Source organism: Miniopterus natalensis, chromosome 17 (assembly GCF_054644295.1).
Source record: "Miniopterus natalensis isolate mMinNat1 chromosome 17, mMinNat1.hap1, whole genome shotgun sequence".
Taxonomy (NCBI): domain Eukaryota; kingdom Metazoa; phylum Chordata; class Mammalia; order Chiroptera; family Miniopteridae; genus Miniopterus; species Miniopterus natalensis.
Genome location: NC_142097.1, coordinates 1,862,398 through 1,878,984, shown reverse-complemented (window position 1 = coordinate 1,878,984; position 16,587 = coordinate 1,862,398). Strand labels below are relative to the sequence as shown.

Genomic DNA, 16,587 nt, shown 5'->3' with positions numbered 1-16,587 from the left:
GGGCCGGGCCTGTGGATCCCTGCCTCAGACTAGAGGCAGCGGAGAGGGCAGGGGAGGCCGTGATGGGAGCATGAGGGTGAGGGGTCCTCTGGCTCCTCCATCTTTGTTCCAAGCCAAGGGGTGGCTACCATAAGTCTAATAGCTTGCTGTATGCCCAGCGGGAAGCATCTTCACCCTGCACCAGGTAAGCTTGGGATTCCAATTTTACAAATGAGGAAGTGACTTTGCTCAGGGTCACACAGCAGCACAGCACAAGATTTGAAAGTAGGTCGGCCTAATCCAACAGCCCTGTGCTCCTGTAGCCTTTGTAAACCCTGCAAAGTCATTCTCATCAGCCTCATGTATTCAGTTGAAGAAACGTCCTAACGATGCCTAGGAACCTACCCAAGGTTACATACATGGCTTGGGTCTGGCACCCCAAAAATGGTGATGTGAGAACTGGCACCTGGACACTGGATCAAGTTAGTGTATCTGAAGACATTTAGAAATGGCCCCTGCCCGCTCGAGTACACAATGGAAGCTTCATTAAATATCAGAATGACCAAAAGGCCTAGTAAGAGCTTTGTGACACACCTGGTTCCAAAGCCTGGCTGTCTGACCTAGAACACATGACTTGGCCTCAGCCTCAGTTTCCTCAATAAGGTGAGCACCTGTCTATATCCGAGTTCCTGTTTTATAAATGTGTTAGTCTCGGACTGTGGTTCTAACACGTGTTGCCAGCTCTGCACATACAGGAAGGACCCAGAAGGCTCTGAAAATGTAGGGCTGGCTGCCAGTGCCAGAGCAGCCTGGAGACAGCCACCACTGTGACAAACTCACATTTAAAATATGGGAGGTGGTTCAGACATGCAGGGGCCACTCTCCCCACTGAAAGGAGGTCTGTTATCCTGGATAATCAGGCAGTCAATGCTCAGAGGTCTGTTGAAGGACTGGAAGGATCCAGAACCCAGGTTTCTTTGCATAGAAGGTGGGGAACAGGCTGTTGGTCACAGGCCCTCCAGTCTTTGTTGCCTCACCACACGACCTCAGGCAGCTGCTTCCTTGGTTTCCGCTTCTGTAAAAAGGCGTAGACAGAGTGACAGCTCTCTACCAGGACAGTGAGTGGGCTGCAGCCTTCAGGAGCTCAGGGCTCAGGTAGTGGCAGTGTGCTCATGCAGAGTGAGGGAGCCTGCCCTTTGGGGGGGCTGTGACTACATAAAGGTTTGGAGGGTACCCCACCCAACACGAACCTGTGTTTCCTTCCATGTCCGTGTGTCTTTCTAAACTCAGACTTCCCCCTGACATCCCACAGGGACTTCCGGAGCTGCACCCTGGCCAGGAGGCAGAGGAGAAACCCACGCACCGGAGTCCAGAAGCAAGAGAGCGCGGGCCAGTTCTTCAGACCCAGGGTCCACGGCCAAGAAACTGCGGAAATGCAGCCTTTGCCACCAGCCTGGACACACCCGCCCCTTCTGTCCTCAGAGCAGATGAGGGCAGGGAGGGGTAGAAAGGGCTGCTTCCTCATACCTGCTCCTCTATCTCAAGGAGTTGTTTTCCCTAGGACCAAGTAGCTCTGCCCTGCCCTGAAGGTGTTAAGTGGCTGCTTTTGGAGTCTGGCCTGCTTGTGTTAAGGAGTCAAGATTCAGACTGTTCTCAAGGCCACCTCATTGGACAGAAGCCCTCTCCCTGGGGCTCAGGAATGACCATGGCCACTGCCAAGAAGTCACAGAAGGTGCTCCCTGTGATCCCGCAGGGATTGTCTATTCGTGCTGTGGAGAAGCTGGTGGCTAGAACCTTGAGCATTGGAGTTGGTGTGTTCCGCAGCTGGAGCCTTCCAGGGCTCCCTTCGCCTACTTGAGAGGCCACTGCTCCCAGTGCAGGCTCTGGGCAGCCAGGAAGGGGCTTCTCTCCACAGGCATCCTGAGAAGGGAGGCATAATGCAGAGGAGTGGCTCTTGCTCTAAAATTGTGTCAACAGAAGATTTATCCTCTTGCCCAGAAACTGCCGTGGCCAGGACACACCCTGCTCATGTGCCTTAATAAAGAATTTTCCCCCTTTTTTCTGGTGGGTAAGGTGCAGTGTCTGGCAAATGGTGGCAGGAGCAGTGGGTATAGACACCAGCCAGTGCCCAAGTGACCTCTTGCCAGCCTCTGGCCCTCATGGTCTCCCCTTCCTAGCCCCTGCCCTTTTCGCTGTCCACATGGCAAGCAGTAAGCTCAGCTTCTCGCAGCCCCACAAATAGCCTGTCCTGCAGAGAAGATAGCCACTGCACAATTCAGAATACTTTGTCTTCCACACCTCCCAAGGCTGCCACATTCCTTACTGCCTTTATAAAAACCTTAGGAATGGTATGTAACCATTTTGGTTTTGTTGTGAGGTTTAGAAGGTAAACAGAAGTGGGTGTGAGTTGCCCGGAGTCACAGCGCTAGCTGGTGAACAAATGAATTTTCCTTAGGTCTTGGGACTCCTGGCCCCATACCGTTCAGACAACTAGCTCTGCCCTGGCTGGATGGCAGGGTAAGAGTGCAGGTAGATGCCTGGCATTGCTTCTGGAACCTGGTCAGTGGGATGGGTCATGGTCCTGCATTTGTGGGGTTTTGAGCTCCCCCAGCCTTGGAAACCACCCGTCCATATTGTCTCTGGTTTTACCTATTCTGAAAATTTCATATAAATGGAATCATACAGAATGTGACCTGTGTCTGGCATCTTTCACTTAACATGTTTTGCAAGGTTCATCCATGTGGAAGCATGTCGGTCCTTATGACATATTCCACTGTGTGGATGGACTTCAGTTGATGGACATTTGGGTTGTTACTTACCTTTGGCTGTTGTGAATAGTGCTGCTAAAAGATTCAAGTATGCGTATTTGAGCACCTGTTCTCAATGCTTAGGAGTAGAGTTGCTGGGTCACGTGGTAATTCTGTTTAATCACCAAATGGTTTTCCAAAGCTACACCATTTTACGTTCCTATCAACAATGCGCGAGGGTTCTGTTTCTCCACATTCTTACCAATACTTACCTTTTTTTAAATTACAGCCACCCTAATGTGTGTGAAGTGATATCTCATTGTGGTTTTGACTTGCATTTTCCAAATGACCACTGATGTTGAATATCTTTTCATGTGCTTGTTGGCCATTTGTATATCTTTAGACAATTATCTAGTCAAATCTTTGTCCATTTTTCAACTCGGTTGTCTTTTTGTAGAGTTGTTGGAGTCTTCATAGGTTCTGGGTACTAGATGCATTTGTGGGGTTTACTCTTTCTGCAGTTAACTCCCATATGTGCCAATACCAAGAACTGCTGGATTGGACTGTGCCAAGGACAAGCCCAGCTCAGGTCCTGGCACCCCACTGACCTCACTGGTGTGCCTTCACCGTTAAGCCTGAGCAGCCTCGTCTGTAACACATGTGTTAGTCAACTGGAGGCACTTTGCTGGAGGGTTACAGGCCCTACTGCAGTGAGAACTTCACATGCAAGAGCCTGTTAGGGAGTTTCCCATGTCTCTCTGGCTCGCTCAGGCTAGCCATTCAGTGCACTGAGAAACTGACCCATCTTCCGACCATGGCGAAAGGTTGGAACCCCATCTACAGCTTGCACAGGCAGGACAGGATAAGACGACCACCACTTACTAAGCTCCAGTCACAAGTCACAACTAGGAACTAGGCCATATAACTGACGCACCATGTTTCTCAGCCTCCAGCTCCCTGGGAGGGACACAGCTCTGGTGAGTAAATTCCTCCGCACAACAGCTAAGTGGGAACTGACAGCCTTTGCTTCCACATCAACACCTCAGAGAGCTCTGGGGGAGTCTACTGTGTTCTCCATGCCAACGAAAGAACCACCTGTGCTGCCCCTCAAAGAGCTCTGGTGAATGCCTCCTGAACTTCCCCATGGCACCTCTTCCTGCCCTAGTGTGAAAAGCAGCAGGAGTGGCTCCCCACACAGCAGCTGCTAGTTGAGGGAGTCTGTCTGACGCTCACTGCTCTTGGAGCAGCTGGAAGGTAAAAAAAAATAAGCCCTGTTCCCTCTGGCAGCTGGCCATTCTCTGCGCACCAGGCCCAGTGTTCCCGCAGCACTGCGCTCACATCAGGCAACAGTCCTGGGACACTGGGAGATCTGTTACCCTTTAGGGTGAATTCACAGCTGCCTTTCCTTCCAGGGCTTGTTGCAGCTCAGAACTTCAGCTGTTCAGAACCAAGGATCTCTGACTAGAAATACAAAGGGCATGGGTCAACCAGCATGCCAGGGTGGTGCCACTCTCCCATTGGCCATCCCTGCTAGGGACAGATGTGTGTGCTCCATCCCTGCCTTAGACCACCCATGTTCACACTGGGAGGTGGTGCTGGGGGCACCCTGGAAAGTTTGGTGTGAAAACACAAACGAAAGAGCCTGAGAGTCTGGCATTGCTGCGTGAGGCCCAGCCAATTAAACTGCTATCTCAGGAAATTGAGAGTATGCAAAGATGACCCAAAACATTCCCCGGTGTCATTTGTGTTGGCCTTCAGAATACACTCTGGGTTTCTTCCACTGCACCCTTAGCTTCTTCATTGAATTACGTGCAACCAAAATATGACGTTACTGGGGTTTTTTAAAAGCCTAATTTTCTGATTGGAAAAGAAATACGTACTTTTGAAAAATGCAAATGTGTCATGTACCAGGTTGGAGGCCCCTTGTTTTAGAGAGAACAGGGCAAAAATGGAGCAGTAGCCCTGGATTATGGGCTTTGGGGTGAGCTGTGCCTGACCCTGATCCCCTGACCCTGGGCCCAGTGCCCTTCCCATACCTGGAGGAGGTAGTACCTGCTCTAGAGCCCCTGCAGGCTCTGTGCCTGTTTCCTGGGGCTCCAAGCCTGGCCTCCTGGCCAGCTAAGTCCTGGGGTCTTAAGGGGAAAGGTCCATTTGGAACCAAAAGTCAGGAAGAGCTTGTGTGGCTTGTATGGTAGATCAGAGGCAGCTGTTCTGGAGGCAGATTCTGGCCCGTTAAGGTCTTTGAAGCAGGTGGTTCCTGAGCTGACACTGAATTGGATTTTCCTCAGAGCACACCAGGAAGATGGGAGCCGCAGACAGGCATTGCCAGTGGAGCAGGAACTGCACTCCCATCTTCCACGTGAGGTAAGGCCTCTCGGAAGGCCAGGAGAGCCTAGACGTGCCGGTGAGGCTGGTGCCAGGGGTGGAGGTGGCTGCAGCTTCTCTACCAGACACAGCCCTTTCCTTTTCTGCTCCACTCTGGCAAGTCACAGCTCAGGGCTTTGGGGCTGGTTTTCTGGCCTCCTGGCTGAAGTCCTTTCAGAATGCAATTTGGCAAGATCCTTCAGAACCTGAACAAATTTGAACGCTCTCCATCCCCAGGAATCTCATGAGAAAGTTGTGTGCACAAAGACTTTCTTCAGGGCTGGACTGAAACACCTGGACAGATTGGCTCTAGGATGACTGGTGCCTCCAACTGATAGAATATTGTGCAGCTAAGGGTTTTTTCTTCGCAGCTAAGGATTTCTGAGGAGACATGAGTGAATTTACAAAAAGGATGTTTTATGTATCAAGATGTATTCTTAAGTGGGTGACATCTTAAATTTGTAAGTTCCTGTTTCCCATTTTCGTGGTATTATTTTGTTTACCTGCTCTCGCATTCCTTTCGTTCTGCGCAGGTGGCATCACTGCCGCACCAGTCGTCACAATTGTGGGCCTTGGGTCACTGAGTAACGTTAAACCAAGGACAGGACTTGGGCTCCAGGTTTTCTGCCACACCTGAAGGGTCTGAGTGTTAAGATGTTCAGACCTTGGGCCGAGACTGCACCTGCTCAGGGTTGGAACCCTTCTTGTGTCAAAGGGGAGTCAGCAAAACAGCAGCAGCCACCCCTGCAGCTGACATAGACCAGGACAGAGCCAGCCAGACAAGCTCCTGCAAAGGCTCCTGGCAAAATGGTGATTTGTTTCCAGTTCTCAGCTAAAAACTGAAGCCCAGATGTTAGCTATGCATTGGTGATATAACTGAACACCTTTTTTCTCTCCCTTTTAATTCATCCCAATGTTTTTCTTACTGAAATTGTGGTGTGTGAGGGGAAATTCAGAGCTACCTAAAGCATGAGGCCTCCCCAGAGGGGACTATATGTGGGGTTTGGTCATCTAAGGGGGGCTCTGGACCAAGCTCACTTCCTAGACTGCCGCCCCAGCCACACCCAGGCCAGCCATCAGCAGGCCACCAGTTGTCCTCAGGAGTACAGCCGTGGTCAGATGCAGCCTGGCAGCAGAGGGCTCCTTGTGCTGGGGCTCTGCTGTTGGTCTGTGAGGAAGCACCAAGGCCCAGCAGTGGTGGGGGGCACTTCACCCTGCCAGGCTCTGGGCTAACGCTCCCACCAGCAGTTACTCCTTACAACCACCCTAGGAAATAGGCACAATAAATCCCCACTTTGTAGATGAGAATACCAAGGCACAGCTTTGCCTCTAGCCCATTCCCTTGCCAACCCTCAGCTGCTATTACAGCTGCTTAAGGCTGTCTGCGCCAGCTCCTGAGACAAGTTATCTGATGGCCCTCAGCTAAGCCCTCTGACCCTCGCCGTAGCCTCTGAGTGCAGCCATCCAGCTGTCTCTACCGCAGAGACGCAGCCCTCAGCCCCGAGGCAGCCCGGTATCCTGCACGCAGTGCAGTGCACAAGCATCTCATCTGTCAGGAGGACGAGCTTAGGAAGTACAGTGGGATGGGGAGCAGCAGGATGGGAAGGGCACAGCTGAGGTGGCCACACTCCAGTACACAGGGTGTCGTTTGTCAAGTGGTGACAAAGGAAGTAAGCCCCAGCTATGGCTTCTGTGGGGACACATGCAGTTGCTTCCCCGTCTGTATCAGGGAGGTGGGGAAAATCACATATCTCTGACACTACTGGCTGAAGGGCTTTGGGGTAGCTCCAGCCATCCTATAAAGCACAGGGGCCATGAACTCAAAAATTCAGGCTTTGGGAAGAAACAAAACCCTAGTTGGTCCCATTACAAAAGCAAGACATCACGCCAGCAATCCTGTAACACTCTCCCTCCATATAACCCTTTCCAGTTAAATCGCACCACCTCCTCGATTCCAGGCCCCTTGGGCCAAGCTTCCAGAACTCCAATCAGCCGCTGTGAGAGCCCAGCGTGAATCACACAAATGCTTGTTTTTTCTTTTATTCTCATTCACATTCTCTGAGGCATAGCTCTGCTTCAGCAGGAAGGATACCCAAGATAGGAGGACCCCCTGGAGGGGAGGTGGGCCCTCCCTTTCCTGTCCCCCATCCCTGCCAGGCTTGAGTCAGCTGAGAGCTGTCATGTGGGCACTGCGGAAGCCAACCTGCACTCTAGTAGGGCCTGTGCTCTCTAGTAGGGCCCAGTACCACCTAGCGGGGCACCCTTGGCTCTGGGCAAGGCAGGCAGCACAGAGCCTCGGCTTCCCCAGTGGGGAAGGGGCTCTCCATTGCCCAAAGAGAAAACTCCTGATGGAGGGAAAAGGCCCTTCCCCAGAGATGTGAGGTGTGCAACACACCAGGCTAAGCCCCCATTCCAGGCTGGAGGGGAGAGCTCAACAAGCAAGCTCGATCACCGATGACATCGGAAAACACCAGCTTTCAAGTCAGCCAAAAAGCTGCATTCAGCAGGTACCAGGTGACACTGGCCCAGGGGGGATGAGCAAACACATGGTATTTACCATCCTGTTAAATACCAGAAGCCTAGAGATGCCGGGAGCTGGGACCTGAGGAAAACACCAACTCACCCTCAACAGAAAAACAGCTGGCGTAGTGCTGGCCTTATCCCGCCCAGGAATGCAGAAGCCATTTTCTGTCAGTGGATTCACTGCTGGTGGTGATGGAACAAGCCCAAGGTCCTAGGGTCTGCCCAGAGGACTTAGGGAGTATGTGTGAGTGGCTGCCATTCCAGGCTGCTTGACAGGCACTGCAGCCCTGCTCAGGTGACAGCAATCCAAGCTCTCTGGGCTCAGAGGGTCCAGCGACTTGCCTATGCATATGCTAACCCCGTGGGCTTAGGTAATGCACCCTTTTATCCTGGCTAAAAGCAAGAGAAAGCGTCCTCTCCAAATCCCTGGAAGGGAGGCATATGCAGCTCACCAGCACTGGAACACATGCTGCCTGCCCCGTCCCACCATCTACAGCAGCCCCTCAGGGGCCTGCAGGCCGAGGTACAGCGCATAGCCAATGTCATCAATCTCCTCCTTGCGCAGGCTGTCAAAGAGGTTCACATCGGGGTTGAAATGGCAGGGTAGGCTGGCCCGCTCCAGGCTGCCCACGAGCAGCTCCACAGCCTGCAGGAAGCGTTTCTCCAAGGACTCCTCAGCCCAGTCCACCTCCTCCTCCCCCAGACGTAGAACCACCTGGGTCAGGTGGCCCCGGCTCAGCTGCCTCAGGGCTGGATGGACTCGGCAGACACTACTCAGTAGCAACAGCAGCCGCCGGCGGGTCCCAACATCACGGTCATCCAGAGCTCGCAGCCTGGCGGCCTCTGCTGGATACAAATCCTGCAGCCAGAAGTTCCCAGCCAGCCCCTCCAGGGGCCAGGCCAGAAGGAGAAGGTCTTCAGTGTCAGTGCCAGTGATGGCCAGGAGCACAGCAACAGTGAGGTCCAGACACTCATGCTGCACCTCAAGCAGCAGCTCCTCCGAGGCCACGCTGGGCCGGATTAAGCACCCGAGAAGGCTGCCGATAGCTGGCCAGTTGACAGAGGTGGCCAGTGCCTTGCGAAACAGTTCCAGCAGGACACGGGAAGAGAGATAGCCACCCACCAGGAAGCGGTCCCAGGGGCTGCTTCCACGGGAACAGAATTCAAGCTGAGTCCTGCGCACAGCCCAGCAGCGAGGGTCCCTGGCCACAGTGTCCGTGCCAGGCACCAGGCTCCACAGGCCTGGCTCCAGCACCAGGGGTAACAGGAGACGCACGTGGTCAGCAGCCCCTGCCTGCAGGCCATCATAAAGTGGCCCCCCGGGCACAAGCGCCCCAAAGGGCAGTTCCGGGAACTTGGTCCGCAAGTAGGCCTGCAGCTCCAGGGCAATGTCTCCAGCCAACTGTTTGGCCAGAGCCACATGAGACACTGGGATGCTCACGTGGTCTCGCTCGAACGCCAACAGCTTCTCCTGGAAAGTCAGGCACAATGGTCCTGGGGAGGTAAGCTGAGGAGACGGCTGAGGGTCAGCATCTGCAGGCCCCTCTGCAGAGTGAAAGGGCCAGGGAACATGTCAGGAGGCCCTGTGACGAGCCAAGAGAACTCTACCAGGTTACTAGGTGTGTGCCGGCCCAGGGCCTCCTTTTCCTCACCTGCAGAATGACCAGCTGAGAAAGAGCTCAAGTCCTCATGTATAAAGAGCACTTTGATGACAAATTCTCATTGCCCCAGATCCCCAACTCTCTGGGGCCAAAACAGCTTCATGCAGAGTGGGGAGTCATGTCCTGGACCTCAGTTTCCCATCTGAGGCCCCCCACTGTCCTAAGGGTACTGCCCTACTCCGATATCACCCACAAAGTCCACACGTCCCAGTGGTTAGCAGGAGAGCAGAAAAACACACCACCATTAAACATGCAGGGAGCCCACAGCCCTGGAGGAGGAGGGACTTGCACAGGTCGCAGAGTCAGTCAGTGGCAGAGCCTGGGCTGCATCTCCTGAATGTGACCACCAAAGGGGGACCCACCCAGGTTAGAGCAGAAGGGGTGCCATTCACCTGGGGCAAAGAGTGAGGGGCCTGGGAGCAGCACAGGCTGGCTGAGGGCAGCAGGTGAGGAGTGGGACTGTAGGCGTGGTGTGGCCTTGAGCAGGCTCAGTTCCTTCCAGCTGTCCTCCAGGCACGTGGACTCCGCCTTGGTGTCATTCTCATCCTGAGAGCTGGCAGCCCTGTCAATGAGCTGCAGGCAGAGTGGCACAGATCAGAACATCTGAAGCCTGGGCAGCACAGCGAAGCCCCAGGGTGAAGCAAACAAGCTTCCTGGGTACAGCAGCAGGTGCCAGCCTTGGGCAGTCCCTACCCCACCTCCCAGGGCCCCACTGCAGGCCCCAGCCCTGTGCTCCTATTTGAGAGCCCCAGGTGTAACTGGTCCAGCATGGCCTTACCCGCTTCACAGCCAGGGTGGCAATACCCAGCACGGCAGCCCCGCCCACACCCAGCACCAGGCGGGCATTGGCCAGGAGGAAGTTCACAGCACTGCCCCACACGTCGTCATCATGCCGCTTCCCCGGTTTCTGGGAGAACTCTGCCATGTCTGTCTGCCTAAAAGAGAGCCGGGATGCAGGGACCACTGCGTATGGTGGCAGCCAGGCAGACAACGGGGCAGGTGTGGGTAGGCACTCTGGTTGCCATCACGCTGGGGTCGCTGACTCAAGCCCACAAGGGGGTTCCTGAGAGTTTCAGGAGAAAGCAGCCCCTCACACAGTTTCTTGTGAGGAGAAGGGGAAGTGCTTGAGCCTCCTGCCCCAAACCTGCAAACAACCTTCCCACCCCCGGACAGAGGGGCTCACACAGAAAGGCCCTAAGGCAAGTCCGAAAGGGGGCCCATCTCCCTGACCCTACCCTCCAGGATTCCTGACATTACCAAAGACCCATGAGGACAGTCTTATCATCACCCCAATTTTACAGAGAAACGGGCTGCTGAACCAAACAGTGAGTAGTAGGTACTTGGACCCACGGCAGCAGTCTCCTGGCTCTCACAACCCCCCAGAGTCCCATTAGTCTCCTGGCCCTATGGTCAGGTCCTAGAGGCTGCCTCATCCTGGTTCTTAACCCGGGCCAGGCACAGGAGGAGGAAACAAGGCCCAGTGAAAACTACAACTTGGGGCTCTAGACAGCCTGCCCTGGAGGGCCTCCCAGACCTTTGGAGTATCTCAGTGAGGCCGCAGCTACCTCCATATCTCGACAGGGTAGCCCCAGAGGCAGAACTATCAAGGACAGGACTAGTGAGATGGCCCAGGCTGCCCGGGCAGGAGTTGCCTGTCAATGGGTACGTGCTAGTCACGGCCAAAGGCCCCGCTGTGAGCACAATGAGGGAGGAAGGGTTAGAAGTGAGGAGCCCAGAACGGTGGGGCTGGGTGGCACTGGGCACTTGGGTAGTAGAGGCAGAGACCTCTCCCAGGGCTCCATCCACGAAGCCTCAGCCTCAGGTTCTTCCAGGGGGACTCCTGCCCTTAGGCGCTGAGAGCTGAGGGTGTGTGTGACCAAGGAGCAAGCTCAGGGGACCAGTCAGACATCAGGCAGAACTGTCTCGCTGACACCAAAGCAGATGACCCTGAGCTCAGAGCCAGCTCTGAGGGCACCAAGGACTTCTGCCCTTCCTGCTTGGCTGTGGGTGCCCAGGGCTGTTGCCAGGAGAGGAGAGGCCTGGAGCAGCTGAAGCCTGAACCATTTGGGGACTGAGCCCCAGCACCAGCCCCCTTTTACGCCCAGACTATAAAATAGGCACTGGGCCTGGGTTGTCAAAGGCTGGCGGGGTGCCCACCACGGCCCAGCAACTGCCACCGCCTCCAGCGGAAGCAGGTACCCTTTACACACTGTAAAGAGCTCTCAGTACCCTCGCCTGTCTAAGTGGACTCAATCCGCCCCTGGTCACGCAGGCCTCAACTCGCAGCCTTCGGAGTCCGGGGAGGGGGAGAGGGAGAGGGTGGTTAAAAAGTAACCCCACTCCGCGGGGTCCCCGGCAGCACCGCACGACGCCTGTCCTCGCGTCCTCTGCCCACCCAGGGTCCGGGCTGGCGGGCGGCCGCAGCAGCTCCGGAGGGCCCGTCCGGGCAGGGTTCACCGCGGCGGGCGCCCGGGCTCTCGGGCTCAGCGCCGTGCGCGAGGGGATTCGCACCCCGGCCCGCGACCCAAGGCCGCCGCCCCCTCCGCCGCCGCGACCCGGGGCCCCGCAGAGGCCACGCCCCCGACCTGCGCCCGCGGCGCGCTCCACGCCCGGGGCCGGGCGGCCCGAGGCGGCCGTACCTGCGTCGCGGCTTCAGGGCACGGACGGCGGACGCAGCGCCCGCTCGGGCCCCAGCCCCCGGCCCGCCCGAGAATGGAACGCGAAGCACCCGGGACCGGACGCCGGGCCTGCGGGCGGCGCTGACTGCGAGCCGCGGGCCGACGAGCAGGCCCTAAGCCCAATCAGAGCGCTCAAACCCGCGCCCTCCCCAAATACTGCGCGGTCACCCAATGGCGGGGAGGCCACGCCCTGGGGTGCGCTCCATCGGGGCGGGGCGCTCCATCGGGGCGGGACTCCCCGATGCACCCCGGGTTTAAAGGCGCGGGCTTGCCTTCCGAGCTCGCGGCCCGGCGGCGTGGTGCCAGTCCCCCGGGCGGAGGAATGAGGCGGCCCGGGGCCCGTGGGGACGCGTGTGCGCTTTATACGAGCCTCCGGCGCGGGGCAAGCGGCCTGCGCCCGCGATCCTCCAGGGGCCGGGCCGACGGGCGGCACCTGGCCCCGCGCCGCCGGCTGTCAGGGGACCTTTAGGTCACCACGGCGGGAGTGCCGAGGCGGCCTCGTTCTCCTCTGCGGCCGCGGAGCACTCGGTGCCACTCGGGAACCTGCCCTGCCGCCCCCCGTGTGACCTTGCGCGGGCCGCGCCTCTACCCGCCCGCTTTCCCCCCGGAGACGGGAACCAGACCCCTCCACCCCAGAGGGGTGGTTGTGCCTATAACCCGGGGTGCATTCGGCATTTGTGTATTGGGGGTCTAGTGTGTGGCGGCCGGGGGACGGGCGACTGAGCAAATAAACTGAAGTTGTGTGTGTCGGGGTGTTGACTGCAAGCGGGAATCACGTGCCGCCTACCGAGTGCCGGCTGTGCGCCCCGGGCCACTCCTGCGGTGGTGCATCTGCTTCCGGCGACAACCTTCGGAGGCGTTTCACGGCTGGGAAAGAGGCAGGGGCGGCCTGCGCCGGCCCAGAGCCGAGGACTAAGCCCGGCCCAGTGGTCGCCACGCAGGGCCCCGGGCCGGGCCCCAGGCTCTCCGAGGCCAGCCAGCGGCCGCGGCGGCGCGGGAGGCGGGCGCTGCAGGGCCCGTGGCGCACCCGGCCTGGGCGCGGGGGCCCGGCCCGGAGGTTAGGAAGCCGCCCGCGCGAGCACCGGGGACGCCGGCCCCCTAGCAGACGGGAAACTGAGGCCCCAGGAGGCCTAGAGATTCCCGCGGGCGGGGGCTGGCGCTCCCCGCGACGCGCCCGGGGGCGCGGGGGCCGGAGGGCGCGGCCGCGGCTCCGCCTTTCCGCCCGCCGCGGGGGCGGGTAAAGGGGCGGGGTCGGCGCCGGCCCAGCCCGCGGCTCCCTCCGCCGCCCCGCGCCCCGCCCGGCGCAGCAGGGAGCGCGGCGCCATGGAGGCCACGGGGGTGCTGCCGTTCGTGCGCGGCGTGGACCTCAGCGGCAACGACTTCAAGGTGAGCGGCGGGCGGCGCCGGGCTCCTCTCAGGCCGCCTCTTCCGCTCCGGCCGCGCCGGCCTCCGCTTCCTGCGCTGCCCGCTGGGGCCCGGGGCCGCCCGGGCCGGAGGGCGGGGCCGGATGGGGCGCTGCGGGGCTCGGGGGCCCCGCCCGAGCGGCCCCCGCTCGGGGCCCCGCCGGGAAGACCGAGGCCGCGCGGGCGCGGACGCCTGGGCTCGGTCCCGCCAGGGCGCGGGCTGGGAGCCCTGGCACCCGGGCACGGGGTCAGCGGGTCCTGCTCCGGCTCCGCCAGCCTTCCCTCCGCGGCCCCGGAGGACGCACGCCCAGGCCGGGCCTGGTCGCGGCCGCGCTGCCGCATCCCGCCGTCCCCGGGCGCGTCGCTGCCACGGCCCTGTTCCTGCCGCCCGTCCTGTGCCATCTTGGGCGAGTCACTTCCCCTTCCAGGGCCGCCTCGGTTTTCTCATTCCGGGAAGGGCCTTAAAAGTTTCCCTCTTGGAGCCCTGGCCGGAGTGGCTCAGCCAGTTGGAGGATCGTCCCTTACACCACAAGGTGGCGGGTTCAGTTCCCGGTCAGGGCACATACTCAGGTTGCCTGCACCTGCTGGAGGTTGCAACCGACCCAGGGATGTTTCTCTCTCCCTTTCTCTCTCTAAAATCAGTTCTAAAAAGTTACCCTCTTGGAGGCATGAAGTAGTTGGTATGGGCCCTGGGTGGAGCTGCTGGACTAATAGACCAGGGCCACAAAGAGCCGACACCGAACCTGCCAACCAGTTGGTGGGTGAGGCAGTTCTAGAGAGTCGGGTGAGGTGGGCAGCGCCAGTGACCAGAGGATGCAGGGCCGGAGTGAAGGCGAGAGCTGGCCTGGTACTAGGAGGGTCAGCCCAGGCTGAAGGGAGGGTGAGTGGGGAGACTCCCGCTGGAGTCCATTTGGTGTCAGCCTGGGCCTGCAGGGTTGAGGGAACCCAGACTTCTGCTGGGGGCAGGGGGCAGCCGGGTCGGGGCTGAGGAGGTAGGCAAGTTCTTTTTTCTGCATTTATCCACACGTGCACACACCTTTGACCCCATGGACCACCACTTTCTTCTACCTCCATCTCCCCCATCCTCACTTGGGGTCTCCTCCATGTGTCCTCTCCAGATTGGAAGTCTGAGTCACTGGCCAGGAATGTGCTGTAGAGGGAAGGGGACACCAGCCAAGGCACTGGAGGCATATGGTACCCCAGGCTCCCTGCCATGAGGGCTGGGGGTACTGAGTGGGCATTTAGATTTAGGGCGGGGTGAATGAATGAACGAGGCAGTGCCTTTGCAGGGTGGGGAGCTGGGGTCTTGCAGCAGGGATTTGGACCTTGCCACAAATGGCTTGTATGCTGATGGCAGGATGGGGGCACAGGTAGGACCTTGGCAGAGGCTCAAGGGGTACCCGCCCACCAGTGGTGCAGCCGTATCCTGGAATGCGGGGCGAAGGCATTTGAGCCAAGCTGACCACACAGCTGGGTGCTGGAGACGTCACCTGGAACAAGCCAGTTCCATCCCGACCCCCCAGGGCTCAGAATCCAGTAAGAGACAGGTCTTACGCCAACAGCCATCCTAACAGTGATTTCTCACAACGCTTCTGTCATAAGGGGCTTTTATTAGCCCTGCTTTATGGTGAGGAAATTGAGGCACAGAGTGGCAAAGTGAGTTGTCCAGGGTCACACAGCTGGTGAGAGTTGGCTCTGTTGCTCCCCAGAGGTTTCCATGGGCAGTTGAGGGCCATAGAGGGTGATAGAGCAGGAACGTTCCTCTCCCAGACCAGCCTCACCCTCAATATTCCCAGGGAGGCTACTTCCCTGAGAATGTCAAGGCCATGACCAGTCTGCGATGGCTGAAGCTGAACCGCACCGGCCTCTGCTACCTGCCAGAGGAGTTGGCTGCCCTGCAGAAGCTGGTAAGGGGCTTTCATCTAGCAGGGTGGGTATCAGTGGGTGGGGCTGGAGTGGGTGGACAGGGCCCGTGCAGAAGGCAGATGACAGAGAAAGATGTTGATAGCTGTGGCAGAGCTGGCAGAGAGGGAGGAAGTACCCTATTGCATGACGCGTGCAAGACGCTGGGTCTGGGAGGGAGGGTTGCTCTAGAGGTGGACTGTGCCTGTGTGGCCAAGGGACCCCTGAATGGTATAGAGCTGTGGTGGCAGATGGAGGCTCCATAGACACCCTACCCACCCCACTGAGCCTCTGCTCCTTTGTCCTGGCCCAGGAGCACTTGTCTGTGAGCCACAACAACCTGACCACGCTTCATGGGGAGCTGTCTAGCCTGCCATCTCTTCGGGTAAGTGTTGCTAGAGGCCACCAAGCTTATGGGTGGGGACTGGGGTCTAGCCAGGGGCGTGAGGGCAGGGCCAGACCCCAAGCTGGTCCATCACCTCTGCCCATCCCTGTGTCAGGCTCAGGCGCTCATTCCTAAGGAGAGGGCATAATAATGTCCAGTGTTAAGTAGCCTATGGGAAAAAAAGGTAAAAAATCCAAAATTCCACCTATTTTAGGCAACTGCAGTAATAACTGATAGTGGCTAAGCACCATTCCAGCTGTTCCATGTGGGTTTTTTCTTATAACCCTGACCTCTACCAAGTTCACAGAGAAGGACATTTGGCCACAGAGGCAGGTCACTTGCTAGAGGTCACAGAGCCAGGCAGTGGTAGAGCTGGGGTAGGGTGGGGTCTGCCCAGAAGGGGAGGTGGTCAGTGTGGTCTGCTCATACTTCTGCTCTTCGTAGAGCTTCTGATACTCCAGAACGCCAGGGTCCTGGCCAGACCTTTTGGGCCTTGGCGAAGGTCATTCCCATCCAAAACCACAGCCCTGAGATGTTAAGGACTCAGGCTGCTTGAGTCCAAATTAGCTCTGCCGCTTCCTGCTGGCATTACCTCGGACAAGTCCCTTCCACTTTCTGGGAGGATTCAGTGGGCAACCACTGCGAAGCACCAGGGTACCACACAGACAGGGCAAAGGAGAGGCGGCTGCAGCACAGCCCCTGCTGTTACTTGTAGTCACGGCACCATTCACCAACCTCTCCTCTCTACCCCTCGAACTTTCTACACATCTGTAGCACAAGGTTTCATTCCTAAGGGGAGAGAAAACATGCTTACTCAGTCCACACTGATTTTTCTTTAGGCCAACCCCTCTTGCTGTTCTAGAATCCCTGACTCAGAGCTATATCCCCATCTTGCCCTCTGGAAATGAGAAGAAGAGGGATTGTTTAATCAGAAAAGTTTCCCTG

The 16,587-nt window shown here is 57.8% G+C and overlaps 3 protein-coding genes across 6 annotated transcripts in view; 2 read left to right on the top strand and 1 right to left on the bottom strand.

Annotated features, from left to right (window-relative positions):
- Window positions 1–2,666, top strand: part of TOP3A (DNA topoisomerase III alpha) — a 28,147-nt gene extending 25,481 nt beyond the window's left edge. The window contains exon 19 of the mRNA XM_016196476.2: window positions 1,292–2,666. Within this exon, the coding sequence (XP_016051962.2) occupies window positions 1,292–1,470 (179 nt within the window). The 3' untranslated portion in view covers window positions 1,471–2,666. The remainder of the gene's footprint in view (window positions 1–1,291) is intronic.
- Window positions 2,667–7,114: 4,448 nt separating this feature from the next.
- On the bottom strand, window positions 7,115–11,962 carry MIEF2 (mitochondrial elongation factor 2). The gene is made up of 4 exons (XM_087825791.1): window positions 11,914–11,962; window positions 10,053–10,209; window positions 9,667–9,847; window positions 7,115–9,158 (listed from the first exon to the last, which is right to left on the bottom strand). Exons 2-4 carry the CDS (start codon window positions 10,197–10,199, stop codon window positions 8,104–8,106), a joined length of 1,383 nt encoding a protein of 460 aa, XP_087681917.1. The 5' UTR covers window positions 10,200–10,209; window positions 11,914–11,962; the 3' UTR covers window positions 7,115–8,103.
- A 1,307-nt stretch (window positions 11,963–13,269) lies between these two features.
- FLII (FLII actin remodeling protein) overlaps window positions 13,270–16,587 on the top strand; it is a 13,617-nt gene continuing 10,299 nt past the window's right edge. For all 4 annotated transcript variants that reach the window (XM_087825786.1, XM_087825785.1, XM_087825788.1 and 1 more), the window contains exons 1-3: window positions 13,270–13,338; window positions 15,152–15,262; window positions 15,571–15,642. In XM_087825786.1, the coding sequence (XP_087681912.1) occupies window positions 13,276–13,338; window positions 15,152–15,262; window positions 15,571–15,642 (246 nt within the window). In that variant the 5' untranslated portion in view covers window positions 13,270–13,275. The remainder of the gene's footprint in view (window positions 13,339–15,151; window positions 15,263–15,570; window positions 15,643–16,587) is intronic.